Source organism: Hemicordylus capensis, chromosome 1 (genome assembly GCF_027244095.1).
Source record: "Hemicordylus capensis ecotype Gifberg chromosome 1, rHemCap1.1.pri, whole genome shotgun sequence".
Taxonomy (NCBI): domain Eukaryota; kingdom Metazoa; phylum Chordata; class Lepidosauria; order Squamata; family Cordylidae; genus Hemicordylus; species Hemicordylus capensis.
The window spans coordinates 241,970,779-241,995,878 of NC_069657.1; the positions used below are offsets into that span (position 1 = coordinate 241,970,779).

The window sequence follows — 25,100 nt, forward strand, 5'->3', positions numbered from 1 at the left end:
GGGCACTGAGTTCATGGGCCTTGGTGGAGGTCAGCCGTGGTCCCCCTGATGGATCTGTGTCCCTGGCCACTGCCCAACTTGGTCAATCCCCAACACTACCTTTGTTTGGATATACCAATGGATCCTATTGACTTCCTAGGAGGGGATATCTATATGAAGGCAGGCAAAGGATCCTGGGGGTTGGTTCACTGTAACCAAGGGTACCTCCAGACTTGCAGACCTAGGCAAACCAGTGAGAGAGACCCAACACACTCTCCCTCTCATGCCAGCTTGCCGGTTGTAGTGGGCAGGGCCTTCTCATGAAAAAGATAAACAGAAACACTGGAGAAAGCAGAAACACCAAAGTGTTTCAGCTCTCTGTTTGACTGCACTCTCATGAGGTAAACCTTCCAACTATAGTCCCCACTGCCCCCTGATGTTGAGGGACTCATACTCTGCACCCTCCCCACACCCCGCTTCCAGACTTCATAGTAGTCCCGACCACGACCACTTCATGTGTTCGAGCAGTTTCAGGTTGGGTGGACAGACAAGGAGAGACTGGGGATGAATCGTATGTCCCAGCATAATCAGTACCAGCTGGGCCCAACACTGCAGCAAATGCAAGCCAGCCACCAGGGGGCACCCTGGGATGGAACACCCTTGGTTTAGAATGGTCCATGGCTAGCCAGGTGACCGTGAGAAGCTAAACTGCGCATGGAGATGTGTTGTGGGGAGACTAAACTCTTTTAAGGGGGACTTTTATTCTTGGTTCCCAGCAGTTGCCAGGACTGGGAAGGATGTTGCCAAGGGACCCTTCCCAGGGCTTTGGTGGAACTGTCAAATGGGCTGGGTGGTAAAAGCCCTCCAGCCTGCATGCATGTCTCTATGGCCAGGCACTCTTATGAGAGAGTTGCCTGCTCCAGAGCAAGATCCATCTTTGTTGCACAAGAAGTATATCTTGTAAGATTTAATCGTGCTTTAGATGGACGGTTCTTGGTCTCATGAGACCAAGAATGCTTGCACCCAAGGGCAGGGGCTGGGCCCTGCTTCCCCTACCAATCTGTACAAAAAACAGAACAATACTACCAAAAATGGAAGGGGAAAATCCTAAGTAATCTCGACCTATTCCTAGCAGTCCCATCCTATCCATCAATGCAGAAGCACTCACACTTGGGATGGGAATGGGCGTCTACTGGGAGGGGAAAAAATAGAAACCCCCAGAAAAATGGGGAGGGCCCCCCATGCATTTATAGCTAGCCCATGCTAGCTGCAACCATTGGCCGGAGTGTTAGAGGGGGTGTGCTCACCATGATCATGCATTTTTGGGAGTGTCTGCCTACCCTCGGCAGGACATTTTAACGCTTTCCTCACACCGCTTGCACACGGATGCCTTGCCCATAGTCTGGTGGCATGAGTGGAATGGAGTTTGCTACCATTTGCTACTAGGAAGAGGGAGGGCTTCCTCTGCCCAGAAGCCAGAGGTTGGTAAACCACAGTTAGTCAATCGTAGGCAGCATGATTCTCCGCTTCACAGATTAACCACAGCTACATTCTCCCAAGGTTTCACGCTATGTCAGAACGTCAAAAAAATCAGAGCAGTTTGAAGATTTTTCCTTTTTCACCTGTTTGTGACTATTGTGCAAATTTCACCTGTTTGTGACTATTTTTTGCACATGTATATGAATTCCCATTTATTTCTCAGTTCCTGTCTGTCAAATATCTCTGTCAAAGGAGGTTTTTCCGAGCTCGCTAGAGGGCGGTAGCACAGTCTTGGCTCCCGGAAGAGTCTTTGTTGAATCCTCAAAACATCGACTTATAGCTAGACTCACACACAGCGAGAACTTCCAGGCTCACGTTGGGAGCCATTTTTAATCTATCTCCCCAGGGCAGAGCTGACCCTCTCATAGGAACTAATGGAGAAATCCAGGATTTTAGTATAACTGTGAATGGATAACAGTGTGTCGTTCCCCCAATCCCCTCCAAAGCTAGTGGCAGACAGGAGTTCACACACTCTTAGTCACTCAGGTCTTATTTCACGTATTTTAATACAAAATTTAAGTAGTGTGATTTAAATGTTCTTGACACTTAAATTTGCAAGGCATCCATATACAACTTAGTGAAGTTCAAGACTTCTACATGCAAGTGAGTACTGGATTTGGGCTGGGAGGAGGTCAGAGGGGTAATTTGAATAGATTATCCTTTGCTGCTGCATCCCCCAGCTTGAACAACCATACTTCGGGTTACACTGGAAACCGAGAGATGGTGTTTGTTCAAGTTGGGTGGGGACCTTTTGTATGGGGAATTTTGATTTGAAAACCAGACCAGCCCCTACTCCAAGATCTCTAACCTGCAATACTAACAATAAACAACAACTTCCAGAGCTGCCAATAAGCCACTTTCTCTTAGCACGCCCACCTCCGCCGCCACAATACGAGGAAAACGAACGGCATAGAGATGGTAATTAAAATATATATATATCTTTAGAAATTTAAAAAAAACATCTCAATATATTTCTCGTCTGAGTATGAACTCCTGTCTTTACTGCTTTCAGCAAAGTTAAAATCCTGGATTCCTCCACTGTTTTCTTGCGGACAATGTTCATTTCCGCACGGGAAGCTGCAGGAGCAGAAAAGTAAAGAGCTCGAAAGGGCGTCTCCAGAGTTAGAAATGGTTGCTCTTGCTGTTTCCTTTCTCTGCGCCGCAAAGTGTCTCTCTAGCCGTCTCCCTCTCAGTGGTGTGGTAACTTTTGCGCCGGCGTATTACGAACGGGAAGGTCCTCAGATTGAACCGAGGGGGCTGCAGAGGACGGAGGGCGATCATGGCCGCCTCCATGATCTGTAGTCGGGTGGTGACGGCGGCCACAAGACGGCTGAGAGGCGGCCGCCACATAACCTTGAGCGCCGCTGCCAAGGTGAGGAAGGGCCGGCGGCGGTCGGGAGACCAGGACCTCGGCCTCCCACTGTCACCCTCGCCCCGCCCGCCTCCCCCCCCGGAATCGCCGGCTGGCCCTGGCAGCCGAGTCCCGGGAGTGTCCTGGGCAGCTGCCGCTGCTGGCGCCCTTGGTCGCCCGGCAGTGCCCAGTCCTCGGGGAAGCAACGGGGAGGGAGGGAGGGAGGCAGGCTGAGCAAGGCAGACTTCTCCCTTCCCGGTCCCTGGATGCCGAGGAGGAGGAGGAGGAGGAGGAGGGGCCACGAAGGGAGCCGCAGCTTCTCGTTGTTGAATGCATATATTTGAGTTTTAGACAACTGGATCTCTTCATTCTTAAGAGTGGCGTGACAAGGTTGCAAATATGCATGTGTGTCTCTGTTTTCATCTGTGAATTGCTTGAGAGTATGCTCTATCTACATAGTGGTGGAATGATTCTCTCTTAGTCTTGCCAGTCATCTAAGAAATTGTGTGGGTGTGGGTGTAGATCAAGGGGTATAACCACTTTGCACACTCACACAAGTGCACACACACAATAACTTACATAGTTTCACGGTGTTAAGAGCACATATTTAAGAGAGTGCCTTCTTCATGAATCCCACAACCTATTAAGATCATTGCAGGAGGTCTGGTTGTGGTTCCCCAAGCTTGTTATATGCTAAATCATTGTAAACCGCTTAGAGACCTCCGGCTATAGAGCAGTATATAAATGTAAGCGCTATTGCTATTGCTATTGTTTGGTGGTGACTCAAAACTGGGCTTTCTCTAGGGTTGCCCCAGGACTCTGGAACACACTCCCTAATGAAATCAGAATCTCCCCACCTCTGCCTGTTTTTAAATGACCTTTGGAAACATATCTGTTTTATCAGTGTTTATGATGTTTTACAATGTGTTTGTGGTGATGTTAATCTGTTTTAAGATGATTTTTAGGTTTTAGTTGTTTGGTTAAATTGTAAACCACCCTGAGACTTTATATATAGCAGTATAAAAATACAGGTTCTGATGGGTCAATCAGAATCAATCAGTCAAACAATCAAATAATGAATAATCTTAGTAGTCCTTAAAACAGCAATCTCAGTATAATCAAATAATAAATAATCTTAGTAGTCCTTAAAGCAGCAATCTCAATACTATATGAGAACTCCAGCTTTTTCTGTGTAGGTATTAGGTGGTGTCGTAGCAGTTCTTAGTGTGGCTAGTGAGCAGTGGTCCCTCTAATTTTTTTCCATCTCTGTGCGGAATGAGTTTTGTTCTGGGCAGCAGAATCAAGGCACTGTGTGCGCACCTGCATTCAGAGTGGGGCCTTCCTAATTCAACCTGAGCGGGATCTAAAATTAACTGAGCGGACATCAGAAAACTTGTGAGCACATTCACGTGCGCACGCCTTAGAGAGAACAGTGCTAGTGAGTCTTAAGCATGTGAGGTGCTATAGCAGTTCCCTGCACCAAGCAGAGGCTTGTACTAGAAGATCTCCAAGGTTTCTTCCAACTCGAGGGATTTATGATTCTTTGAGTGTGTGTGGATGGCTGAAGAAGTGGGTAGATTGGACCTGCCCTAGTGCTGCTGTTGCCTCAACAAGGGGAGGTTTGCTTGTCAAAGGAGAAGTCTGGTTGTGAATCCTGTGCCCTGTATCACCAGAGCAGAGTGTGAAGCCATTTAGGCTGTGTTACTGGTAGGGATGTGCCTGAACTGGTTCGGCGGTCCTTTTTTGGACTGCTGAACCAGTTTGGAGGTCCAGCGGTTCGGATGTTTTGGCAGGGAGGGGGTTTACATTTATGGGACCATGAGGGTGCCCTTACATCCCGCCTGCCACTTTCCCCCCACCGGTGCTGTGCCCAGAATTGCTGTGTGGGGCGGCAGTGTACCTTCTTGCTGCCCTGGTCAGCGTCAGACCGGAAGTGGCTGGTGCGCATCTGATGCTGACTGGGCGGTTCATGCATATCTTTAGTTGCTGGCTTTCCCCCATGTAGGCGATGTTGCTGGTTGCTTCTATCAGAGAGTATTTTTCAGGAAGAAGTGGAATGAATTGTTATTTTAGAAGAATGGCACCCTGCATTTAAATCAGGTTAGTCCAGTTTGTGGTAAGCAGAGGAAATCTTGGAGGAATGTGGCAGTCCTATGCCTCCAAGGTGCTTGTTCCATAATGCTTCATAGTTTTACAGGACTGTAGAGAAAAACCGGAACAGTATCCTCTGGTATTACTTCCTGAATGCAGCCAATTCTTCGAAGTCCTTGCCATGCTAATGTTTTACTTGGATCTAGTAAACGAAAGTTCAGTTTACCAGTTAAGCACCCAGTTAACTGTTAGTAGTTAGTAACCACCCAGATGTGATGTGTATCTCTTTGCCCTTCTCTTCATGTTTTCCTGTGAGGGCTTGGCCAATTCAGACACTGACTTGGGGGCCCATGCCCATCAGAGGTGTACAAGTGATCCCTTCCTACCCAGTGTTCACAGTCAATCAGCTGAGAAGGTTGCTCCATGACTGCTTCCTTCACCTGCCCTTCCCGTCTGCAAATGGCCTTCCTCCAGAGGTTTCTTGTGGTGATGCACAGGCCTCTGAAGAAATATGACACAGCAGCTCACTTAGTTGAATTGCTTTGTCGTCATGGCTCTGCTGCTGAAGGAGAAGCATCTGCTACTGCTGAGCCCTTTGGGCCATGGGAAGCTTACCAAGTGACCATGGGCAGCAGAGGGGCTCTTATCCCTGGACTTCGGGACCGAAGCCCAGGGCCTCCACACCCCCTTGGGGCCCCCAAATTCTCTTTAGTCAGTCCCAGGTGATGTGGTCATTGAGCCAGGTGGCTAAGCATGACTGTAACCTGTGCTGGGCGCTGAGTATGACCTCTGCTTTAGAGACAGAAGGAGTGGAGAAAGAAATATGTGGGATGGGAATATGTTAAGTTGTGTGTTGAAATGTTTCTGCTACTGCATATTTGCAGAAATATACCTGTTTTATATTCTTACATTCTTGTGAGTTCAGTTGTTGTTTGTGCCCTCAAGAACCCACGTGTTAAAAATACTGCGTGTGTCATGGTGTGTGTGTGTGTGTGTGTGTGTAGGGTGGTGATGCTTAACTTGCAGCCAGGTGCAGGGGGAGACTTCAAAGGCCTTTGGGTCCAGGCTCCCAAATTACCTAGGTGTACCTCTGGTGGGCAGAAGTGGCACCATTTTGGAATTCCCAGGTACTCTGCCCCCTTCACAAACAACCAGGGCACCTGGGACTCTTAAAATTGTGCCGCATTGGACTGTGATGTAGGGATGTGCATGGAACCGGTCCTGTGTTCCTTTTCTGGAGTGCTGAACTGGTTCCATGGACCAGCGTCCAAGCCGGTTTGAACGCAGGGTGGTGTGGTGTGGGGGATTTTCTTAAGAGGCAGGAAAGGTGCTGCTGCCTACCTGCCAGCCCCCTCCCTGCTGCTCTTCCCCTGCCGGTGCTCTCTCCAAAAGTCGGCACGTGGGACAGCAGCGTCCCTCTCTGCACCCCGTTCTGTGTCACCATGCAAATCACCAACGCACATGCATGGCCATGCAGAACAGGGCACAGAGAGGGATGCTGCTGTCCTGTGTGCCCACCTTTGGAGAGAGCGGTGGGGTGGGGGCTGGCAGGTAAGCAGCACCTTCCCTGCCTCTTAAAGGAAAGGGGGGTGCCTCTTGGGAGTGCATGGAACCAGTTCTGTGCACATCCCTACTGTGATGTGAATTCAGTACTCTCCGTGAAGTCTATGCCAGGTAGAACAGTATATTGTTACTTCCAAGCCTTGGAAACAATGTTGTGTCTTAAAATGGCATGGGCCTTTGTATTGTAGCGTTACGTTACTGTACTTGCTCATGTTTAGTTGAGCTTGAGTCCCCTTACTCTTTATCTGAAATGCTGCTTCCTAGCTTGAGTTTGTGAATTTGATTCCTCTTATCCATGCTGACATGTGACAGCTTTCCTTGTGAAAGTGTATGTTTCATGTGTATGTTATCAGACCAATCTGAGGGATTGTCTCTTGGAATGTTTGTTGCCAGTGTGATGTGGTGGATTGAGTGATGTACTTGAACAAGAGACCTGGATTCAGATCCCTGTTAGTCATGACTTTCTAGGTGGCCTTGGGCCAAATGCCATGGCTTGGCCTAAACTGTTTCACTAGGTTAAAAATGAATATCACCCTATCTATGCCACTATTGGAAGAAATTTCTTTAAATATTTGTAGGTTAGAACAGCTTAGCAGCACTCAATTTTCCTCAAGTCTAGGTTCAATTGGAATTAATGTTATTAAAGAGCTGATTCCTAGTTGGAGAATTCAAAGCTTTATGGAATAAATTGCAAGGCTGTTAGCATATTAATTAATGAAAAGGCTCAAAGGGTGCAAGATTTCAATGAATCAATAAACTTTATTACAGTCAAAGACCTGCATAGCAAGACTTCTTATCTTGTTTCTATCTCTTTCTCATTTGCCCATCTTATCTTTCTGAGTCAGTGCCCTGCAAGGGGAATTTCTTTTCCACTGGTTTTTCTAAGCAGTTTCTTGATTCAGAAAAGCAAAGGCAAGAGAATGTGCTAGGAATAATTGTTGTCTGTGTGCCTGTCTGTATCTTCCCCCCATCTTTCTCTTTTCCCAACTATTTTCCAGCTTGGAAAATTGAAGATGAGGTGGTGATAGAGGTAGGATGCTTGTGGAAAACCATGTTTTTGTGTCTGTATCCTCTTCCCCCACTCTGTAGTTGCATGTAGTGTGAGTGGGAAAGAGCAGGACAGTGTCTAGATTTGCCAGCAGTGAGGACAAAAGCTTGGTTCCCTCTGTCTTCCACCATCCATAGCTCAAAGTGACCTGCTACCAAGATTAGTTGCCAATGAGGTCCCTAAAAACTTTACAGGAGGTGAAAACCTCTTTGGATTCAGCACAAAATATATAGGTATCCCCGGTGAGCAAGTACTTTTGGAGTGTCTCAACTTTGCCATTGGTTTTTTAAAATCCACCTGTATCCTTCTGGAGAGGGAAGAATTGGTTATTGTATATTGCACTGGACTTCATCAGTGCTTGATAGTTTGCCCTTACGATTGCTGATATAAGCACACCTTGTTGGAGGCAATTTTTCTCCATGGATTTAATTTTTAACAAACCTCAATCAGCCTAACTCTGCAAGCATAGTTATCTTTGTATTCACATACTGTTGGCACAAGATTGCTTCCAGCTCATCCCCAATGCTGTCAGGCACTGGGCTCCATGTTCTTAAGGGCAATGAGTGTTAAGTGTCTTAAGGGCAATGAGTTATTGCCTTCCAGTAAGATAACTTCCCCTTTCCTTCCAGTAGAGTTGTGTCTTGCAGGTAGCAAGGCAGGGCAGATAACTTTTGACAAGTACTCTGCTGAAGCATGCTTGAAAAAAGAATTGGGAGGAAGTCTGGGGTACTATCTCACAACAAGGACAAGATCATCTTTGTTTTTCACTACCAGATCTTATATTTACACATCTCTCCTTTGCATTGATAGCATGTCACTTTAGTATCAGCTTTGATAAGGTGATTTTAGTATCAGCCTTAGTATCAGCCTCATCTTTTGAACTGAGTCAGAGCAATAGTGTATGGGAACTGCTTCATTACACCACACAACAACATGCAGTTATGTGAAAACTGTAATAACTTGTGTGCTAGATAGTTAATTCATCTTCAGCATATATGTGAGCTTCTTCAACAGATAGTCCAGTCCCTGGCCATAGGACCTGTAGGAATTTCAGAGTGGATGAGGTTTCTCACTGGATCCTGTAAGGACATGCCTAATCAGAACTGGTTTTATTCTTTTATCTGGATCTTTGGCCGAGTAACATGACTTTCTGTACTGGAATTAAGTGAGTAAGTCAGGGTCAGGGACAAAAGTATCTCTTTCAAATTCTATTAATACAAAAATTAGTAGTTTGTGTTACATTTGTGTACTTGAAAAAAAGTGTTAGAACAATTTTTTTGATAAATTCTCAAAAATTATACATACTTTTATATTTTAAAAAATCTCAGAAACTTGCCACTGAAATTAACCCTCAGTTTCTTTACTGCTTTCACAACCTGCTCCACATTTACAAAAAGACATATAGTTGAAGCCACATCTATGGCATTGGCACCATCCTCCAACACACTTTTTACATCCACAAGTTGTGAGCAAATCGTCTGGAAGTTCATTAGCACAGGGTTCTGGTATCAGAGAATCTTCTTTGCTCATCATCCGTACTCCTTTGGACTAAAGAGGATTCCATAGTGAGAACTGACAGATATGTGCATACCATGTAAAAGGATCGTCTTAGATGCCCATGTAACACTGAATTTGTTCATGGGACAGTTAATAAGTTTGGTGCTCTTCCTTGGGTCATTATTTCAAACCCTAGCTGATCAAAAGTTGTGCACTTCATTCCTCGTTTAAGAATGTTAACCAGGTATACTTCAGCCTGCTGAAATGAATGAGTGCTTGGTAGAAGAAGTTGACCACAATGCTGCAGATACTTCTCTGGGTTTGCTTTTGTGCCATTTTTGCTTTTAACATCCAATCCTGTCAGGAAGTGAGTAGCAAGAATGATTTTGCAAAGAGATGAGCCCATTTTTCTTGATAGTGTATTAATAGGAATAAAATCTGAAGCTGACTTTCTTAACCACAGCTCGACAAATCCATTTTCATGAAAGAATTTGAAGAAGTGGGCCATCAGTATTAGGAAATCAGTATCATTAGACAGGAGAACTACATGTCTTATTCCATGCTTCAGTGAGTAAAGGATGTGTGGAAGCAAGTGTCGGTCTTCCTCTTCCGTGGGCACTTGTAAGTCATTTTCAGCATTGCTTACCATAGACTTTCAGAACTGGAGGAGATCCATTTTTGTGGAGGAGGCCATTCAAGTAGGTTTCACTGGCCATGTTTACGGATTGCTCCTGGACAAGTGTTTCAGAGCGTCCTGAAGCAATCTTTTATTATCAACGGATGCCCCAAATCTATCCATCTGTACAGGAAGTTTTGTGCTTGGAGTTATTGATGTCACTGGCAGAGGTTTTACTGTGGCTCTTCTTTCTCGCTCTGCATTTTTTACTGATATGGTCAGGTAACTATCAAACATGTCTACACGGCTGAATATGCAGACACTGTTTACATGACTAAATATTGTGCTTAGAGCACTACAACAGATAATCTGTAATGGCCCATAGTGTCACAGAAATTGTCATTAAGCTGCAATCTTGTTGCAACAAGAGCCAGCGTGGTATAGTGGTTAGAGTGCTGGACTAGGACTGGGGAGACCTGAGTTCAAATCCCCGCGAGTACTGGACTAGGACTGGGGAGCTAAAAGTTCTGTCATAGTGACACAGACACTAAATGAATGAATGAAAGAAAGTGAGCTTCCAGATCTTGAACTTCCCTAAAATGACATATCTCATAGATTTACCATAGTCTCATTTGTCCCTCAAAAACAAAATGAATGCACCACTGAGAAACCTTAAAGGCCAAGTTGAAGACAGATCATCCTGGAGAGAATCCATGTGGTCAGAGTCGACATCGACTTGATGGCACTTAATCAATCAATCAATCAATCAATCAATTACTGCGCAGGGCTGTAAGGGCCCATGTCAAGTGTCAAGATTCATTTTGAATGTGTTCCACACACAGTGTTATTCACATGTTCAAGCTGTATCAAAAATGTTAACTGTAGTGAAAGATCAGTTGAGCCAGCTGATGTTAATGGCACAAAGTATATACATGTCACTCTCTTGGGCACTTGTTGCAATGCTGAACTGAAGGCAGACCATGTTGGCGCGCGTGTGTGTGTGTGTGTGTGTGTGTATATATATATTTGATGTTTGCATAGTAACAAAGCAAATTCAAGGTTAAGAATGCATTCAGGTCTTTTGTAGTAGAATTCCTGAGAACTTCTCTAACAATTTGATTGGACCATCATAGGGAATCAAATCTGGTTGAAATATGGTAGTTCTTTTAATGAATTATTCTTTGCAGGACAAGCCATTTTGAAGGGTGCTAACTGATCATCATCAAGACAGTCCTGATAGCATTTATTTTTAATGCATGTCTTCATAATAGCATGTAAGATTTCTTTCCTATCTGCAGAATCCTTAAGGAAGTCTACATTATTAGCAGCACAAAATATGAGCCTTCCCTTTTGAACCTTCCCTTTGACGAGATTTGATGGAATTCAAAAGCCACCATTTTATGTGATACAAGACCTCAGTTGTGATCACTGTCTCTAATTGGAGAACTTTGTTGTAATCAACTGAAAAACCAAAGCTGTAAAGAAGTTGCATGAGGAATTTGCTACAGGTTTTTGAAAGGATTGTTTCACAACAGTAGCTTCTTGCAATTATTTGTGAGAAAGCAAAGAACAAGAAATGTCCCATTGTTACTTGCATAGTGGTATTGCCATCTTTTTTAAAAATTTTAATTTTTACATTTATATCCCACTCTTCCTGCAAGTGGTGGACATGGTTATGTTTATCCTCACAACAACCCTGTGAGGTAGGTTAGGATGAGAGATAAGTGACTAGCCCAGAGTCACCCATAGGGATTTGAACTCAGGTCTTCCCGGTCCTAGCCAGCACTCTAACCACTACACCACACTGGCTCACAACCAATTTGAAATTCACAACCAACTTAAAATGTGTTAACAATCCATACTTGTGTGTTCTGCCTGTAAAAACGTTTGTGTGTGTGTGTGGGGGGGGGTGGTTCTTCAGAAATCATAACGACATGTTGTAGCTTATGAAAATACCTTTCCAGTGACAGCTTACACAACAAAATTGGCCCGATCATTACTGAGATAATGAGGTATATTATGTTGAGATGCCAACCATCTTGATGATGTCATCATCATCATCATCATGAGGTGGTCTTGGATGTGGTGTTGAGGACTCCACGGCTGTTAGTCTTGGGGGACTTAACATCCATGCTGAGACTACCTTGTCTGGTGCAGCTTGGGACTTCATGTCCTCCATGATGATCATGGGCTTGTCTCAGCTGATTTCTGGTCCCACACATGTGGCAGGTCATATGCTTAATTTGGTTTTGGGGTCAATGGTGAACAGTGGTGCTCCATGGATAGTCCAGGAGGCCTCAATATTGTTATCATGGTTGGTTCACAATCTGGTGAAGATTGAACTGAGGATGGACCCACAACATGTCTGCAGGAGTGGAAGACAAGTTAGGATGGTCCGCCCCTGGAGGCTTATGGATCCTGATGAATTCCTGACAGCAGGCGCGTAACAACGATAGGGCAAGGGGAGACAGTTGTCTGGGGGCCCCACTGCCTGGAGGGGCCCCCCAGAGGCACCTCACGTGACTCCCCATTGCCCCCTGCCCAGCCCCAAGGCTCCTCAGCCACTTGCCCTGTTCGCCATCTCTCCAGCTTGTTCTCCTGGCCGGCAATCGAGGGAGCAGACAAGCTGCAAAGAGCTCCTTTTCTCCCGCCTCTCAGCTGATCGGCGGGTGGGCGGGGCTTCCAGGGAGGCCCCCGTGTAGGCCTCTGTGAAGCCTGAACTCCAGTAGGGCCCAAGCCAGCCAGGAAGGAGGAGGCAGCCAGAGTGGCCACCACTGTTCTTTGCAGCAGAAGACCCCCTGCTGCCAGGTAGAGTGTGAACTCCTTTTTGTGGTTACCTTCCCCACCCCCACCCCCACCCCCACCCCCACCCGGATATATAGGGATCTGCTTGCCATAGGGCTTTGATATGGGGGGGGGGACTGAGAAGTCTCTGAATATTTATTTTTAAACAGCTTGGAAAATTTGCTGGCTTAAAAAAAACTATCTAAAAAGTCCTATAAGTGGCTTGTTTCATGGCAGAAAATTACAAAAACTTCTGGAAGAAACAGTATTATATTTATTTTATTCATTCATTTATAAATGCACTAATGTTCAAGTTGTTTTGCAACCCAGAAGGTCTGAGTGAGAACTGTGAAGCATGCCTTCTGCTTTTATTTTATTTTATTTTTCTTGTGTGTGAACTGCTCCCCAATAACTTGCAGGGACTTCAGGGTAAATCTGGCCAACATGTGAATGCAGCACCTCCCTTCCAGAGGAGAGGTGTGTTAAAGGGCTTTAAAAGCCTCCTGTGAAAAACCTCCTGGAATCAAACTTGACTGAATTTGTTCAGAATTCTGAGAAAACAAACATAGGCTCACCCTGCATGGTTGAAAGTCTCCTTGGCTAATCTGCAGCGAGGGGCCCATTTTAATCATTCATCTTTCTAGTGTGTTCTAGGCATTAAAAGTAAAACAAATGTATAGTACTCAATGTATATCACTATATATTGTGACGTGTGCGTGTGTGTATTCAGTGAAATGTATTTCCAGGCAGCATACTTATTTTGGAATATCAGACTTAAATCCTTGGGGGCCTGGGGTGTGCGGAGGCCCTGGACTTTGAGTGGGGGGGCCCCATTTTAAAATCTTGTCTCTGGGCCCACTCCAACCTTGCTACGCCCCTGCCTGACAGCTCTGGGGGAGTTTCCTGCTGAGAGAGTGGACAATCCTGTTGACACCCTGGTCTCCCTTTTGTATGAGGAAATAGGTTGGGCTATCAACACGGTCGCGCCTAGGTGTCTTCTCCCGACCCACCGAGCCCAAGCGACTCCCTGGTATACATGTGAGTTGCGGACAATGAAGCAGGCTGGTAGACCTACTCAGTTTTTAGCTTTTAAAATAACTCTTAATTTGAATGATACTGATTGTGGTTTTTAACCTGACTTTTAACTTGTTTACTCAATTTGATTAATTTTATTACTTTTATTGTATATTGTATCTATTTTATTGTTGTGAGCTGCCCCAAGCAGTAGTGTACTGGAGGGGCGGGGTATAAATATTTTAAATAAATAAATTAAATAAATTACAGCAATGCACCACACATGAGATAATGGCACCCTAGAAATAATTTATCTAGAGACGTTTTTGAATAAAACAAAACTCTTTGAATACAAATTATCACTAACTTTGCCACAAAACAAGGTCTTTTTAAAATACCTGATGCTCCCAGACTAATTGGTCATATACCGGTCAAAGGCGGTATATAAATTTAACAATAAATAAAAATTTGCTTGGCGGGTGACATTAGTGATATGCTTGGTCTTTGCCACATTTTACTTCTAAAATAAAACAGTAAGTTCTCATGGCCTCACAAAAAGTTGTCAGGTGCTTTGTCTTCCAAAGACTGTGGTTCTGGTAGGCTCTGAGCCTTCCACTGCTCTAATCATATAAAGCACCTCAATTTCAGTAGGGTTTATCCTGACCTAGTATATTGTTCTAACAGGTGCTTTACCTCCAGTTTCCAGGATCTTTGTGGGAGACTTCTTTTCTGTGTTGACTTGTCTTCATTATTCTGGTGCTAGAGTAGTGCAAATCAAGGCACAGAGTGTACTGCATCAGAATGGGACCAATGTATGTGCTGTTTCCTTCTGTGACTATATTTTCTCCTGCAAATAGGAGAAAGGTTAGTGCTGTTTCCATCTCATATTACGTCCTAGAGGCCTTGAGGGGCATGGTCAGCTTCAGAGCTGCAGCTAAACAACCAGAGATTTTAATTTCAGGATGATGCCAAATAGTATCTTTGGATGCTGTATCTATTGGATAATGTATCTAAATAGTATCTTTTTGGATGATGCCAAATTGTGCATCTGCTTAGGTTGGGGAATCTGGGGCGATCAGTTTAGGACTCATTTTTTCTGCCTTGCAAAACGAGTGAGTGTATATCACTCGTATCTATACTCCCAGATACTTAGAGTTAAATGACTTCTTCAGGATAGGTTAGCTGATTAAATGCCGCCATATCCCTCAACATTGCTTTCAGCGTGGTTCTTTATCTTTTTATACTACTAGTAAGTGAGGCCCATCATTGACCAGGCAAAGTCATTTTGCGTAGGTTACACTTATAGGAAAGTGTGTGTGTGTGTGTGTGTGTATGTGTATAAATGTGCTTGCAGAAGGCAAGTAAAATAATATTTTTATGTGGGTAGGATTTCAACTTCACACATTTTTCACTTTATTGAATAATGACCATATATGGTAAATTTTAATCTGAAAAAGATCTGCTTTTCTTGGACATGATGTTATTTTGGAATTATTGATCTGATTGAGTGTTTAAAAATCTGTTGAGAACAATAGCAAAATATGATTGTATTCAGAATTTCTTCTTAAAAAAAATACAAAAAAGCATTATTTAAAGCTTCCCCCAAGCATATTGCAGTGCAAAAAAGTAGCACATTTTGCTAATTTAAGTGGCAGGATTGTTCATGTAAAATTTGATCTCTGTAGGTAACTGGGAAGTATGACTCTTGTTTTGCACAAACAAATCCTTCAAAATATATAATACATTTGGCATGGCAAAAAACTGTTTGGATCTGGTAAATCTCATGTTTTCATTGCCTTCAGAGGTTTGCCATAGTGCAGGAAGCCTGCATTTTAAAATGTAGGCTCTCTCTCTCTCTCATTTTTACATTTATATCCCGCTCTTCCTCCAAGGAGCCCAGAGCTCCTTGGAGGAAGGACATACATGGATATGCATGGTTATGTTTATCCTTGCAACAACCCTGTGAGGTAGGTCCGGCTGAGAGAGAGATTATTATTATTAATTTGATTTCTTCCAAAAATGGCTCAGGGCGGTTTACACAGAGAAATAATAAATAAATAAGATGGCTCCCTGTCCCCAAAGGGCTCACATTCTAAAAACAAAAAACAAGATAGACACCAGCAACAGTCACTGGAGGTACTGTGCTGAGGATGGATAGGGCCAGTTACTCTCCCCCTGCTAAATAAAGAGAATCACCACGGCAAAAGGTGCCTCTTTGCCCAGTTAGCAGAGTCACCCAGTGAGTTTCATAGCTGAACAGGGATTTGAACTTAGATCTTCATGGTGCTTGTCCAACAGTCTAACCACTACATGTTTATCTTGAGCCTGTAGCACAGTTCTGGAAAGTTGGTATGCAAACTGAAGTAGAATGTGCTAAGCATAAAAATAGTCACAAGCAACTATAATTTCTTTTCTTTTTAGTGTTGCATACTTGGTTAACTGACTCTTGCTATATGACTATATTTTGTTTGGACTAGTAACTGCATGAATTTTAGGATTTTTGTATGGGTGTTTATGCTGCCTATGCTGCTTCCAATGTAGACATCACTAGTATAATGGCATCCAGTGATGCCTCTAAATATATGGTTAGGAGTTTGTAAATCCTGCTGGTTTGGTAGCCAATATTCATTTTCTACTAGTCAGCTTTGAGGTTCAGTCCCATCATGATATTACAACCACTTTCAGTTCTGCTCAGCCTGTAAGATCTTTTTCCCTGTAAGAGGCCCTCTTGCACGTCCCATCGCCATCTGACAGGTGATGACTTATGAGTGAGTCTTCTTGGTGGTGGCCCCAGTTCTCTGGAATTTCCTGCCCCTAGTCTCTAGCTCACCCCCCACACACACACACACCATGATTTATGTGAAAACGGAAAATGTTTTTGTTTCAGCAGGCTTTCCTTGATGTTTTATAATTGGTCCTTTCTGCTTGGTCTATTTTAAGAAGTGTGGGTTTTATGACTGCATTTACTGTGATGGTTTTTATTGCTGCAGTATTGCTTTGTTTTGCTTTTTAAAATCATAGCTTTAACTGATTTCTGTGAACCACCTTGAGTTCACTTGTGAAGATCGGTGGGATAGAAATGTTTTTTTAAAGTATATGTATTTGAAAATACATATTAAAATGTGTATTGGATATCATTGTTGGTCTGTAATTTATGTAGGCTAACACACACTAACATTAATCTGTGATGTGGCTTTTGACGGTCTTTCTTATTTTTAAAACTGCTCTCACCCTCCTGGAAAATATTTTTATACACTTGTGGTTGGGTGAAGTGAGAGAACAAACCAGCCAGCAGCCACTTATGATACTGGCCCTGGAAATGGGGAGGAAAACGACTGTTTTAATCACATTTTAAAAGCAGTTGCGGTGAGAGTGATAAGTCAATATCAAAGGTGGAGCAAATAGTTAGGAAATAATAGGGGTGGAGGGATTGTTTATAAAACCTGGCTCTCCCAGAGCAAATCATGGATATACACAACGTACACAGTGGCGTGTATGTAATTATGGTTGAGAGTAGGAACAGGACTACAGCTGCCTTCTCCTTCTGAAGTTGCAGAGACTACTGTCTGAATATTTGCCCCTCCTTGTTTCTCCTCCACAGTCAAAAACAATCTGTGATGGGAATTGTGGCTCTGGCAGCCCAGAGTCTGAGCTATTATTAACCATAAGCCAATCACCAGAAGGCCAGTTGCTTAGAAGGCCAATAAGCATTGTTTTGCCTGTATATTTTATATTTCTGATAACTGCCGTAGTTATGGAGGTTTCTTTGAGGGATGTCTTCTCCTGTAGGGGCAGAGCTTTTCCTCAAGACACTGCAGTCTCCCATTTCAGAGAGTGGTGTTTCTGTGACTAGAGATGTTTAGCGTACATTTGTGTCACTGTATCAGCCCTCATTAGGCATACAGCCTGTGTCCAGTGTACGCAGGTACAGATCTGTACACAGATGCACTATAGCCCTCTTCAGACGTTAGGTTAAAAGGACAGTGTACTTGTGTACACCTCCAAAACGGGAACAGAAGTCCTGCCTCCCGGCATGTCGATCATTCCCCCTCACTCCCTTTCCTGCATTGCTCACATTTGCAGCATTCGTTTGAAGAGGCAAATGCTGTAAGTGTGGTGGCAGGTGCTTCCAGAATTGGCAGGCACAGGACCTTGGGCTTGGTGCCCTCCCTTTAAGGGCACTGTACCCAGGTTCACTTTCACTTGACTGTACATGCTTTCATTTGAATTCATACAAAAACATATACTGTACTTACCTGAATGCAAAACTAGTCCCGTCCCGTCTCTCTCCCCCCCACCCCACCGTTTTTTGATATTAGAAATCAGGAGGTCATCTTAAATTCAGAGTCTTGTTCCTTTTGAATAAATGCAGGTATAATCTGTATTTAATCTCTGTTTTTTAAGGGGGGCATCTTAAATTCAGAGTCTTCTTGGATTTGATTAAATATGGTAGACACCTGTATGCATGTACTGTGTAATGTCTGAATATAGTGATGGTGTCGGAAAGTGTATACTTTGTACAGCTAATCTTGTTTTTTATTATTATGAAACAATAAATAGAGAGTGGTTAAACTGAATGTTATGTGTTTCAATTGTCCTAGGTACTTGGCGGAAGTCCAGGATTGTTTAATAGCTATGTGTTTCAAGTGCAGCAACAGCAGCAAAGGAACTTGTCGTTGCATGAATACCTGAGCATGGGACTACTGAAAGAAGCTGGCATTTCTGTTCCACATGGATTGGTTGCAAATACAGCAGATGAAGCTTACAGAATTGCAAAAGAAATAGGTATACAATTGAAGAGTATATATGGAGTAAATGTTTTCCCCTCCCATCTACTGTTCTGTGCATTAAATGATTCTCTTTACAGATTGTAAAGAGGGTATCTTGGGTGGTTAAATAAATGCTTAAACTTTTAAAACACTGGAGTCTTCCCCACAGTACATGGCTTTCCCCCTCAGTTTTACAATTTCACAGCTCAGTGATGAAAAAGATAATGCCACAAAGGTTCCACTAGAAAATCTGTAAATGCATATCGGGAATTATTTTTGTATAAGAGAGAACCTGACTGAATTCATTTATACTTGGAACTTTAATGGGATTGAGAAGGAACACAAATATATATGGCAGTTCTTCTTCTTTGTACTAATTATGATAATAACATTTTCCCCACTATAAGCCCTGTTGTTGTGATACTAGTACAGCTTAGTCCTCTGCTCCATTGCTAGGCTCGCAGAACTGATGAAAGAGCGCCTGGTCAGAGGACAAGGTGCTTTATCATTTGCCTCAGAACTATATGGATAGGGCCACAAGAGACCACAGAAGCTTCGGCCCTCGTGCTGATATAATATGTTGGCAAAATACAGTAGCAGTAGAAATTCGTGGATCTCTGTAGGGATCCATGGTCCCTCACATCTGGGTCTTCTGCACTTGCGCAGGAGGCCCTCGGAAGAATCTATAGCTCAGTTTAGGAGCTCACGGGCCTTTTAAGGCGTAATGATATTGGATCCTACAAAGCTGGCTGTAGAGCACCTCCCTCTTCAGTTCCTTCTTGTCCACTGCTTGCATTGCCTCGGAAAGGATCTCCTCCTGTTTTCCCTCATTTCTGTAAGAGATTGTAGTTTTATTTATATCTTTCTGGCTGACTACGGACGGCTACTTTACTACTCTCTTTGTGTTTTGGACTGATTTTCACTCAGCTTTCTGACCTTGGACTGTTTCTGAACTTTGCTCCTTTGCCTTAAGCATTTTACTTTTGAATTTTTGGCTGACTCTGGACTGTTTTGGGGACTTGGCTATGTCTACTCCTAAGAGTTTTAAGCGCTATGCTACTTGTAAGGGCACAATGCCCTCTTTGGATGGGCATTCTGATTGTCTCATCTGCTTTGGGTGACTCACACAATACCAGTGCTTGTAAAGTGTGCCTATCTTTTAAAAAGAAAGCCTGCCTAAGTCAGGAACGTCACCTCAAGGCGTCTTGGTATGAAAATATTCTCCTCCTGGGGGCGCCAAGACTGAGTCTCCCGTCCCTGCCAAAAACCATGGCGCCTGGCCTATTGACACTGTTGGCCTTGACTTGGGCCTCAACTTTGGCACTGTCAACTTTGGACTTGACTGCCTTTAAGAAACCGCAGGAAAGAGGATGGGAGCGATTGCATAAGCATAAGCATGATCGCCATCGCTCTTTTTTGGGAGAGCCCCACAAGAAAAAGGAATCACACACTGACAGGTTGTCTCGCTACTTCCACGCCAAAGTGCCCTTCGGCTTTGCCTGGAGGAAGAGGTTCCACTTTTCTGTCTCCCATGTTCCTTCTGACCCCTCAACTATAATAGCTCTCCGGGGACCTTTTATTTGCCACGTCTCAGAGCTAGGGAATGCCTTCGTTCCCATTCCCTGTATAATTCACCTGCCTTGCTTTATGATTTTCACAAATACAGACTCTGGAAAACCATGTGTCTCGGGGGGATATACCAGACCCCTTAGATGTGCAACCTGCTGACCCTTTCAAGAAGCCGACTATACCGCCTGCACCTTCAGTCTACCACACCACTGCTTAGGGCCCCACCACCCATGCCAGTGCTTCCAGTGTCACCTGCTTCTGAGCCTCCTGAGCATCCTCAACCACCTACCCTTCCGCTAGCCCCTGACCCTGTGCACCCTGCGCCCTCGTCTGTGCCTGCATCACCTGCTTCTCCTTCACAGCTGATACCAAGGGACTCTGTTCTGGAGGACCCTGATTCCCATGGGGAGTCCACGCACACCTCTGATCCAGACTCTGAGATTACTGATGTGCCGCTGATCACTTCTCCCGATGATTATTTGGGGACTCAACCATCAAGCCCCCCTTCTGAAGAAACTAAATCTTATTGGGCGGAATTCCAAGAAATGGCGAAGGCTTTGGGCCTGGAGGTTCCTCCTCCAGAAGATACAGTTACAGACCCTGTATACAGTTACCTGGCTACCATGTCTGTAGTGCATCCCATTGTGGTACCAATACTCCCATCTGTGGTGGCTGCTTCTAAGGCAGCTTGGTTTACCCCAGTGACTTCTACTCTTCCTTGTAAAAAGATGGAGAACCTTTATTGAGTCCAGGAGGTCACCTACCCTTTTCTGTTCAGACATCCAGTGCTGAATTCTCTAGTAGTGGACTGTGCACTGCAGACCAAATCTGCTAGGAAACATTTGGCCCCTGTAGATGCCTGTAAACTGGACTCCATGGCACGGAGACTTTACTCTTCTGAATGTCTCTTTCTCAAGGTGGCTAACTAGTTGGCCTGCAGGGCCAAATACCAACAGTCATTATGGGACGGCTTGAAAAATGAAGCTACCGCCCTGCCTGAGCCTTTTAAGAGCAGGTTCCTATCTACTCTAAGTCGGCAGACCTTACTGGGCAGTAGTTAAGCACGGCTAAACACCCGACTGAAACAGAATTGAAGGTGTTAGCTGGATCCATCATTCTTCGTTGCCATGCCTGGCTCCACTCTACACCTCTGGAGCCAGGTATAAAAGAAAAGATTGAGACTATCCCATTCAATAGTGAGGGGTTGTTTTCAAAGGTCACTGACAAAATGATGGAGAAACTTAAGAAGTCATGCAATACCACTAAGACCTTCACATAGTCTTAGCCATTTTCTTATCAGAGATATCATCCTGCTTTCAGACAGAGGTACCAACCCTGCCCGTATCAAGATAGAGGAGGTTACTGTAGAGGATCCAGGCCATATAGCAGGTGCCCCTTCCTTCAGTGACAAAAGGGCCAAAAAACAAAGCCCAAGTCTCAAGAACAACCTAAATAGTCGTGTTAATGTTTCAGACCTGGAAGGATCTCTCCCTATTCCTTCAGCTGGCACCCACCTCACTCCCTTCCTGGCGTCAAGTGACATCAGATGCCTGGGTGTTGTCCATAGTGACCAGAGGCTCTGCTATCGAATTTGACTCTCTACCCGCCTATGTGGGCATAAAATACACCCACACAACTCCTATCCTTGAAGAAGAGGTTCCTTCGCTGTTCTGAAAGGAGGTCATAGAACCAGTTCCACCTTCCTCAGTGCACACTGTTTTCACTAAAGTGCATGGCGGCTGTCATTGCCTACCTTCGCATCCAAGGCGTCTCTGTTTTTCCTTACTTGGATGACTGGCTTTTTACAGCAAAAGAAAGGTCTACTCTACTGTTCAACCTTCAATGCCCAAGCAGCTGTAGCAAGCTGCAGTTTGCAGTGGCAGCTTGTGTGGGGGTGAAGTGCTTGCCCTGCATGGCATTCTTCTTATACAATCACCCTCCCACACTGGTTATGGTTATAAAATCATTCACCCCCACCACATGGAGAAAAGTTACACATACATTTTGTATTTCGTTCTGGGCAAAAAGCAGTTCAAGGAAGACCATTTTGATAAGTACTGCTTATAAGGAAGGCAAATGGTTCTTTCTCCATACTGCATAAAATTGTGTTACAAATTGCAGCTGCTTTGGGTTAAAAACAAACTCAGGCAAAACATTCATGTAGCCAAGGGTTCACAAAGATTGATTCTAGTCACACACACCCCACTCACTTTCTGGTTCTCTCCCCCCCCCCCCCCACCTGCAATTCTGCACACATCCCCTGGTAACTTCAGGGAGAGGAAAGGTTTTCTCTCATTTATTCTGCAGTATGGAAAATATACCAAAAAGCAAGAGTCTGCCTGACTCCTAAGCTCTCCAGCAAGTGTAGAGAACTTGCACAGAAATTTGGATAAGATGTTAAACAGTGGGAGGGACTCATGTTTTATTAGCCTCCTTTCTTATGAGATCACCTAGCACATTTGTGTGTGTCCATGTCCCTATCCTTATCAACTTTGCAATGCCGGGCACCAATATGAACCAAATTGGGTACAGTAGTAGGGACATCTTAACGATGCAGTTTGATGATGTCATCCACCGCAGTTCAAGATGGCGGACACGTGAATGTTAGAGGCACAAGAGGGCTAACTTGTGGGTTGCGTTACCGATTTGGATCAATTTGGTACAGATGTAGGGACTTCTCAATGGCAGTTTGTGGTGATGTTTGTGGTGAATTATGGTGGTCCATAATTCCACCTGCCTGTGACTGAGTGTCCTATGAAGCTGAGATGGTTGCTTAAAATGTCAATCAGTATATGGCGCAATATGGCCCAGAAGATGCTCCAATGTAAATCAGCTGCCCTGTCTCTTAATATCTTTAGGGCAGGGGTTTTCAATTATCTTGCCCCCTGTTTCTGAGTAAAGTAACAAACTCTGAACATCCCTAAACAAGAACACTTAAATTTCAGTGGCTTGGCTAGAATATACTCCCCTTTGCTAGGTCTGTGGGTGGGGGATCCAAAAGAGAAATGGTAGAAGAGCATAACAGTCTCTCTCTTGTTTTTTAACCTCTCCATATTTTTTAAACCCTTGTATGAAGAGAAAAAGAAAAGCAAAAACTATTCTACAAATGTTCACTGGCTGCATGGATATTCATAGCAGCAACTGGCAAGCATTGCTGCTGGTCAGGGATTGGGCTGGCTAGCATTCTGCCACTGTGAGCAATAAAGAGGTGCTCACTTGGCTGGGAGGACTAAAAATGAGCTTATGATCTCCTCCATGCCAGTTGCCTGTGCAACTTTGCCGTGCCAGCCTTCTGCTTGAAGGAACAAGGGTCTAGTCCATTCTGGTTGGCTTTGGGGGGGAAATATTGTGAAAAAGAAATAGATTCCAGATGTTCTAGATCTGCAGGTTTTAATTGATTGATACAGTTGATCACCTAATCCTGTCGTTTGGTCCTTCATTATTCAGTGGGGCTGATAACAAGCAAAGACTCCGAGACTTTATAATCTTAAGACCTGCCTCAGTGCAGGCCATAGAAATGTATCTGCTCCCTCCCAAATGAAAAAGATATGTAAAGATGTAAGTTTCCTTCTAGATTGTGTTGTTATCTTTGCGATTGTGTTGTTACCTTGTGGTGTTATCTTTTTGAATACAAACTTGCTAACATTTCAGACTGTTTATTATTATTATTATTAGTAGTATTATTATTTTACATTTGTATCCCGCTCTTCCTCCAAGGAGCCAAAGTCTTTTATTTTGCCAAAATTATCCACTTACTATGCTCCAAAGTTCTAAACAATGTGTTTAAAAGTAAATCATGCAAACTAGGGACTTTTGACTGATTTCCATGATTGCTTTTTGTGCAGTTCAGAATACTGTGAGAACTAAACACAGGGGGTAGTGTATGGGAGCACCATTACATTAGGAAAGGTAGAAAAGTTTCTTGATTACTAAAAAGAAGCATCTTCTTTGGCTTTTCATTCTAAAAGAGTTAAATATTCTTTCTTCATTGTAGCTTGAAATATCTTATAAATCCGTATTCTTACACTGATTATCTGTGGAAGTAAAGACTAAATATTAGCAATGGTTGGTAGATCTTTTCAGCAGTATTTGTGATAGGAGCTCCTTTGTCAGAATATGAGCATTTGTTGACAGAATATGAGCATATGAGACCACTAATATATGAATTGTGACTGATTGAAGTAGCAAAGCTACTTTTAGTTAATCTGATTATTGGAAACTTTCTTTACCCACAGAAAGTGACTTCCCTGACTTGCATAGCGATATACATCTTCTGTCAGGAAGAAATATTAAAATGAGACTTCCCCTACCTCCGTTCTTGAATACATTATTTTCCTACTTCTTTGGAAAACAAATATGCATTTGCTATAGATACAGGATTTCATATGGTAATTGTACAATATTTAATTTAAAACTAATTCTTATTTGCCAATCCCTCTTCCTGTCATCTTATTCTAGGTACCAAGGACCTTGTTGTAAAGGCACAAGTTTTAGCTGGTGGCAGAGGAAAAGGAACCTTTGAAAGTGGCCTAAAAGGAGGAGTGAAAATAGTATTTTCGTAAGTTGTAATAGTTAATGAATAATGTTTTAGCCCATAAAATTACACATGCTCACTTGCTAGCATTACTTCAATATGCCTGTTTAAAATTCTTGAAAAGTTATTTAAATGAAATACTCAATTCATGGATATAGTAGAATACAAATAGATTTTATAATCTAATGTCTCTCCTTTTGTGATCTCTATGCAGACACATCTATGTGATCTGTGTCCACATAGTGCCTGCTTCAGAAATTTCTATAGCTTTAGCAAGGGAACTGCTAAAACTTTTTCTCCTGCCTTAAGAGATGGGGTGAGTGCTTTCTTGCCCAATAATTTTCTAGCTGCATTGCGGGCAGCAGCTTAGGGGAAAATTTGTACAGGAAACACATTGCAGCTTTAGATAGTCTTTTCTTCCTTCTCTTGTCTTTCTGTTGGTCCCCACCCCCAGATCCTTTTTATAGGACTCTCAGCCCTTGTTTTTAATTTTCTCAAGGTGTGTGTTTCTTCTGTCATTGACTGCATGGCAGTATGAGAGTCCTTCAAAAAGGTGTTGTTCTTGGAAGTCAATCCACAGATGACTGCTGTCTTTTTCAGCTTTGGTAGTCTTGCTGGGTGGATTCTTGCCAATCACAAAAGAGGAGGTGACCAGTCCTGAACAGCATAAGGCCCGGGGCCTGGATGTTTTTTTGCTGCCCTACACCCCCAGCAGGAATATCCTGCAACAACAGGAGGAGCCATGC

At 43.7% G+C, this 25,100-nt stretch overlaps 1 protein-coding gene across 3 annotated transcripts in view; it reads left to right on the forward strand.

Moving 5' to 3' along the window:
- Nucleotides 1-2,717: 2,717 nt before the first annotated feature.
- SUCLA2 (succinate-CoA ligase ADP-forming subunit beta) overlaps nt 2,718-25,100 on the forward strand; it is a 42,516-nt gene continuing 20,133 nt past the window's right edge. Inside the window, exons 1-3 of one of the 3 annotated variants that reach the window (XM_053284166.1) lie at nt 2,718-2,890; nt 18,084-18,267; nt 24,279-24,378. In XM_053284166.1, coding sequence (XP_053140141.1) covers nt 2,798-2,890; nt 18,084-18,267; nt 24,279-24,378 — 377 coding nt within the window. In that variant the 5' untranslated portion in view covers nt 2,718-2,797. Of the gene's footprint in view, nt 2,891-3,242; nt 3,260-12,469; nt 12,493-18,083; nt 18,268-24,278; nt 24,379-25,100 lie in introns of those variants that run through there. The other 2 variants (XM_053284167.1, XM_053284168.1) reach the window with 2 other exon arrangements.